Source organism: Eretmochelys imbricata, chromosome 7 (assembly GCF_965152235.1).
Source record: "Eretmochelys imbricata isolate rEreImb1 chromosome 7, rEreImb1.hap1, whole genome shotgun sequence".
Classification (NCBI taxonomy): Eukaryota; Metazoa; Chordata; order Testudines; family Cheloniidae; genus Eretmochelys; species Eretmochelys imbricata.
The window spans coordinates 72,501,498-72,508,056 of record NC_135578.1 but is presented as its reverse complement, the minus strand read 5'-3'; the positions used below and the strand labels follow the sequence as shown (position 1 = coordinate 72,508,056).

General features: G+C 39.3%; 1 protein-coding gene across 1 annotated transcript; it reads left to right on the top strand.

Moving 5' to 3' along the window:
• The first annotated feature begins 877 nt into the window (after positions 1-877).
• Positions 878-6,320, top strand: ADIRF (adipogenesis regulatory factor). Its single transcript, XM_077821311.1, has 3 exons — positions 878-938; positions 4,301-4,363; positions 6,214-6,320. Exons 1-3 carry the CDS (start codon positions 878-880, stop codon positions 6,318-6,320), a joined length of 231 nt encoding a protein of 76 aa, XP_077677437.1.
• The last annotated feature ends 239 nt before the right edge of the window (positions 6,321-6,559 follow it).

Below are 6,559 nucleotides of genomic sequence, written 5' to 3'. Positions count from 1 at the left end.
TACCTTCGTTGGAAGCACACAAAAGGCAAGGGTGCACGTGTGGACCCATGGATGCTGCTTGTAAGAATTCTCCGATTCTAGGAGTGTGGAGCATACACTCACATCCACAGTGGAATACGCATAGGGACCAGCACTCAAAGAACCACAGGCATCTGGAGGATATTATGGAGACACAAACTCTGCCTTTGAAATCCAACTAGATACACAACCAGATTGTTAGTTTCACTTCAGGGCCTATGTCCATTAGAATTCTCATCTTGTAAGGATATTCTAAGGGATTTATAACAGCCAAATATGGGGCTAAGGTAACAAAGTGCTTCAAACTGTAACATCACTTATAAGGACATTTTCTTGGTGTTTTTAGCCTACTCCCAACAGGTAGACGTTAACCACAGCACTTACAGCATGAAAGAAAAAAAAAATAAGGGGAAAAAAGACACTCATTGGAATAAAAACCCAGCCTTCCAAAAATCCATTCTAAAGCTTACTTCAGTAATTTTCAGTGTCCTTCCATTGCACTTTTATGTTTTGCTGAGAAACTTCAATTTTTTTGTTTAGAAATGTTTATAAAAAACAAAGGTGATGAAAGAATTAATTCCTGTGATGCAGAAAACCCTAGATAGATACACCCTCTCTTTGGGAAAAGTAAATAATTCACAATTCCACTGCACACTGTCAGTTCTCATTCATTAGACTCAAACTCTATGTCTTCCAGCAGCTCCACCCATTGAAACAATTTGCCCAGTGGGCATCTGGAGGAGCCTTGGCACATATATAAAATCAGCACAAGTTAGAGGAACCCTGGCATAGCGTATAGCAAATTGCTTTGCTTTTTTTAAACTGAAGCAGAAGATTTTGAAAGCTTTTAAAAGCAACCATGTCCGGTAAGGGCTTCCAGGATTTTAAACAACATGCAGAAGGGGAGATCCAGGATGCTGGTAAGAAACATTAAACATAATTTCTCTGTTCGTTGTTTTGAAAAAAGCAAAGCCTAGTTTCTGCTCTCACTTACACCAGTTGAAATCTAGAATTACTCCACTGACTTCAGTAGAATTACTTTGGACTTAAACTGGTATAAATGAGAGCAGAATATGGTCCTGGATCTATTTTTGTTTGTCCGGAGGCTGGGTTTGTAATTTTGTCAATCTCAACAGCATAATATTTTGATGTTTTATTTGATAGTACAGTGAGAATCCAATCACTTTATAGATGGGATTAGCCAATCAATGTCCATTATTATTTGAGACTGATTTTTTACTACTTCTAAAGGGAAAAAAATACTGATTTTACTGCTCACAAGAAGACTCATACTGACAGTACGGGAGACTAGTGTCTTCTGTTCACAGACAAAATAACTGGAAGATAGAGTTTAGTCCTGTTGCACTGAAGCAATGGTTTTGCCACTGACTTCAGTGAACACAGAACCAGAACCATGGCCTCTAGTTAGAAAAGCTTCCTGGTTAAAGAGCCTTAGCCATGATTTGGAAAACACCACCTTCAGAATTAAGAACCCAACCCTGGAATGAGCTCCACGTGGACAGCCCCCCTCACCTGCATGGAATTTACTGCAGGATAGGGTTCTAAGAAGATGTTCTGTCTTTATGCCAGTTGAATAACAACTTATTTTAAAATTTCATATTTTGCAAGCAACTAATTACTTTTTATTCTGAACCCTTACAAATACTCCAGTGTTTTTTTGTTTGTTTTTTTAAATGGTTACTGCCTATGAGCAGTGTGTAACCTTTTTCATACACTGATCTCTAAACTGACCTCTGTAGAAGAAATTAGATTTAACCCGTGGTGGGTGTGTTTGAAACCTGGAGTGAATAACAATGCTTTACAGAAATCAATTTTAATATCTATACTGACTAAAAATATAGACTATTTATAATAAATAGAATATAATACTTTGATTTTACTCTCTACTATGAGCTTTCAGATTTCTCTAGCTTTAAACAAAAACCTTTATACTTTTTAATCACAGAGGATGTTTGATGTATTGCAATAACTATAACTATATTATGACTATTATTGTGCATCAGAGGTTTATATTTCAACTTAACATACAACAATTTTCTTTGTAAACTAATATATCCAGTCTCTATATGGCTTATTATACCATAAAATATGTTTGCTGTAGATTTATTTACCCTCTGCTGAAGGTTCTACAGTTTGTCATGAAGTCATATGACCTCCTTAGCCAAGAGCAGATCTTCAGCAGGTAGAGACCGCGCTTTTTGATACAATCCAAGGCTCTAAACCTGCGAATACTTATGTGTGTAGTTGAAGCATCTGAGTAATCCTACTGACTTTAAAGAAATCATTCTTGTGCTTAAAGTTAAGCATATCTGTAAGTGTTTGCATAGCTGCGGACAAATTTTAATATACAAACAAAACCCAGGTTATTTTGGTATCTACAGGTTTTATATTTCCATACTTGGGGAGTCCAGTTTCCAGAGATGCTGATTTTGAACATCTCACTTCAGGTGCTGCTCCAACCACACTCAAAAATGTGTAAAATTAACATATCCCAACCTCTTTAATTGCTCAGTTGCTAGCAATCCAGTTAAACAGCATCAGTTTAAGCCATCGTTCAAATATTACTTCCAAATTCATTCTAGAATCCAGGCTGTGATGCTCAGTTTCTTTCTTAATATATTTGATACTCCTTTTATGGCTTGAAAACAGGTACAGAAACAGGGTATATAAACTGAAGTTGTCCTTCATGGCATAAATACCTTCTCTTGCATTGTTACTCTCATTCTTCTTTCCTTACTCCATCTGTCTGTGTTAAACCAAATGTGCAGATGACTGATAATTGGATTTTGGGCTTGTCTACACAAGGGAAGTTAGTACAAAATAGCTAGGGTGTGAATTTAAAGGCACAGTGCCTTTTTGCAGATTAGGTTATTCCATTTCCAAAGTGGATTATCCCAAACCGCCCATAGACATTTAGTGTGGAATAAGAGTATCCACACAAAAAGTTAGTGCAGAATAGGTATTCCACAATCGCTATTCTGAGCTTTTTCTGTGTGTAGATGAGCCCTTAGACATATGCGTGCTGAACTTCAACCTCAGCCCAGCCCAGCCCGAGCTTCTGACTTTCAGATTTAGGAATCCTACACAAATCTCTGTCCCACCAAGCCCACCCCCCAAGTTTTAGTCAAGGGTATATAGTAAAAGTCATGGATAGGTCACGGGCTGTGAATTTTTGTTTACTGTCCATGACCTGTCCATGACTTTTACTAAAAATACCCTTGAGTAAAATGTAGCCTTAATCATGATACACTGACCAGAATTTTCCAATACAATTTAACTCCAAATCAGTGTGGATCAAAGAGAGGTGCAGGGCACTTCAGCTGGAGATTTCTATTGCTGTCTGTATAGATGTTCAGCACAGAAGAGATTAGGAAGTAAATGTCATTTAATGTTAATGTTTAATGCTAACCTTACAAACTCTTCTCAATGTGGTATATGCACTCCTGTAACATAAGGTTTTTAAAAACAAAACGTACTTAGCTATGTTTCTAAATGCCACATATTTTCAGTAAATTCTTGTCATTGATAAGGTAGGTCACAGATAGTCACCCAAATGCTGTGAAAGTGAGACTGTACTTTCATAAATTGCTTATATCTTTGATGTGAAATGACTTTTAGAGGGACATACCACATCATTTCTCATTATTGTTTGGTGTTCTTCAGTTGATCCATTATATTTTTACCTCTTGTTTCTCTAGCTGTTCCTTGTAAACATACCCCTTTCCCTGCCGCGGTCTGTCATGTCTCCATCCTTCTTCCCTTCCTGAAACCACACTCCTTCCAAAAAGTCTCCAAAGACTACTTTACCCTTTGAGGAAATGTTAACCACCCAGATGTCAAAACATCTTCAACACAAGAAATGTAAATACATAAATAAAAAAACAGCATCATGGAATTAGCAATATGCAGCTAAACGCTGCTGCTAATCACATAATTCTCCCTCTCTCTCTTCCTACATTGTCGTCTTATTTATCACTAACATGCCCAGAACACTGTTGTTGCTATATAATGGCATAGCACACTTCCCTGGTAGCATGCTTATGTACCTCATACAGACACCCATCAGCAATCTGCATAGCCTCAGCCTATTCTCTATTATTAATCTTCTGATATACTCCCACCATGGTCTGCAGCCCGTTAAACATGTACCAGAGCCAATGGTCGTAAGCACTTCATGGGCTGTGGTGTGGAGAGTATGGGAAGAGAGAAGAGGAGAACATAATCTTTAACAGGTTACATGCATTGTTTTTCCTAATTACAGCAAATGCGCTGGGAAAGTCTGCACAGCAGGTAGTGAACCAGGCTACAGATGCGGGCCAGAAAGGTATGAGAAATTATATTACATTCAATGAAGGCAAAACTGGGCACGAAGGGAAAGCTAGCAAAAGACACAGCCATCTTAAAAAATAATTAAAAAAAAATAAAAAGAGAGTACAATGAACCCAGGGCCAAATCCTAATGTTCTTACTCAGTTTTTACTTGGTGTTTTCTCGTGCAAAACTCCCATTGATTTTAGTGAGAGTTTGACCTTACAAACGGATTTCCTAAAATGTGGGTAAGGATTTCAGGATTTGTTAATTAGTGGATGTGTTTGTATTTACTCTTGTTGTAGCCGTGCCAGTCCCAGGATATTAGAGAGGCAAGGTGGGAGAGGTATTATCTTTTATTGGACCAATTTCTGTTGGTGAGAGAGACCTGAAGAACAGCTCTGCGTAAGCTTGAAAGCTTCTCTCTCTCTCACAAACAGAAGTTGGTCCAATAGAAGATATCACCTCTCCCACCTTGTCTCTTTGCGTATTTACTAGCAGATTCACTACAATTTCCCATTGATTCTCTATTTCTATGGCTCACGCAGTACATTTTGCATTGTGTTCAAAGTTCATCATTGATCACAGTGAGAGCTCTGGCAGTAGTGCAGTCAAAACTTTGTCCCTCTTTCCTAGAGGCTAAGTAAGCATGTGGTGTATCTTGATTTTTCCAGCTCTAAGGGCAGGAGGCCATAATGATCCCAAGCCCAGGTCCACTATGTGGCAGTTCAAGGAGCTGCAGAGCCAGCAATTATGTCAATAATTAAATGGTGCTGGCAGCCCTATGGTTGTTGTGAGGAGAGTATTTGCGTTTCCTTTCCGGTGATGAGAATTGCCAAAACCAAAAAAGGTCACTAAATCAGTTTCTAAGAATGATGGAAGCATTAGCAACTTTGGAGTCTAAATGTGCACTTATTTGAAAACCAGAAGCTAACGGTAATATCATATTCTCTCCCTCTAGAGCAGGGCCTCTCACATTGGTGGTTGTGACACCAAGGAAGGTCACCAGGGAGTGGATTTGTAGCAAAATTGCCAAACTATGGTAGCTGCTAGGACCCAGGCAAGAGAACTAAAGGGACACCAGAAGCTCTACCCCTCCTTGCTGCTGCCATTCCCTTCCCTGCCATTCCAGCTCCACTGCAGTTTTCCATTCCTCTCATTTCCCCTCACTACCCACAACATTTATTTGCTCCAGGGAAACACTGCTTAAAAATGGTGAAAAACCAGCTATTTTGTTCCTGCAGCCTTTCTCAGCGTGCAGCTCCTTGCATAACTAAACAGTGATTTCCTGAATTTATGCAAGCTAGGGAAGGAAGGGGCCAGGAAGAAGCACCTCCCTGCATGTCTTACCCCACTGACGAACACCTCTCTCCCTTTCACCAGTACCCATCATCCAGCCATACCTTCAGTAGCCACTAAAACACCTATCGTCCCACAAAGTAGCATCCACCCACTCAGCCAGACAGCACCTCCACTATTCTTAACCAGCAGCCCCCCAACATCCATCAGTTCCAGCACCAGCCTCCCCAACCAGCATGCCCTATTATCCCACCTAATAGTTCCCCAAACCCACAGACATCTGCCCAGCAGCACCCAGCCTGTGTACCAACACTTAATATATCCCACCACCACCACACCAACTTGCACTAGCATAGAGAAGCTCGTCTTTAGGAAATGTAAGTAGCTGGTATCTGGTGTAGTGAACATGAGTTATATGCTGTAATGAATAAGTACACAGTTTGGTGTAACAACAATAGGGATACTTGAGTCTGTTTCTCACTTCCCCATTCCACGATAAATATGAAACAACATACATTTGAATGTATTGACTTTGCTTTTATGTTAGCTTCTTCTCTATCCTTCTCAGCTATTGATCAGGCTTGCAAGACTGCTCAAGAAGGTGTCGAGAAAACAACTGGACAAGCATCAGAAGCCGTGTCTGGCCTTGGGAAAAAAATTGGATTTAAGAAATGATGATAATTTAAACAAAAGAGTATGAGATGTAAAATCAATGTTTGCACTGCAATTCAGTAATCATTTGTGTAGAAATATGAAAGCTGTTTGAGATTTGGATCATTTACTGTGCTTAGCTTTATGCCATATGCAGAATGCTCACCTACCAAATAGTTTAAAAAAAAAATCTTGCATGATCTAGTCATAATCTCCCATTCAACACAAATCACAAAAGTTTCAGCATTGGCTAAGGTATTGTC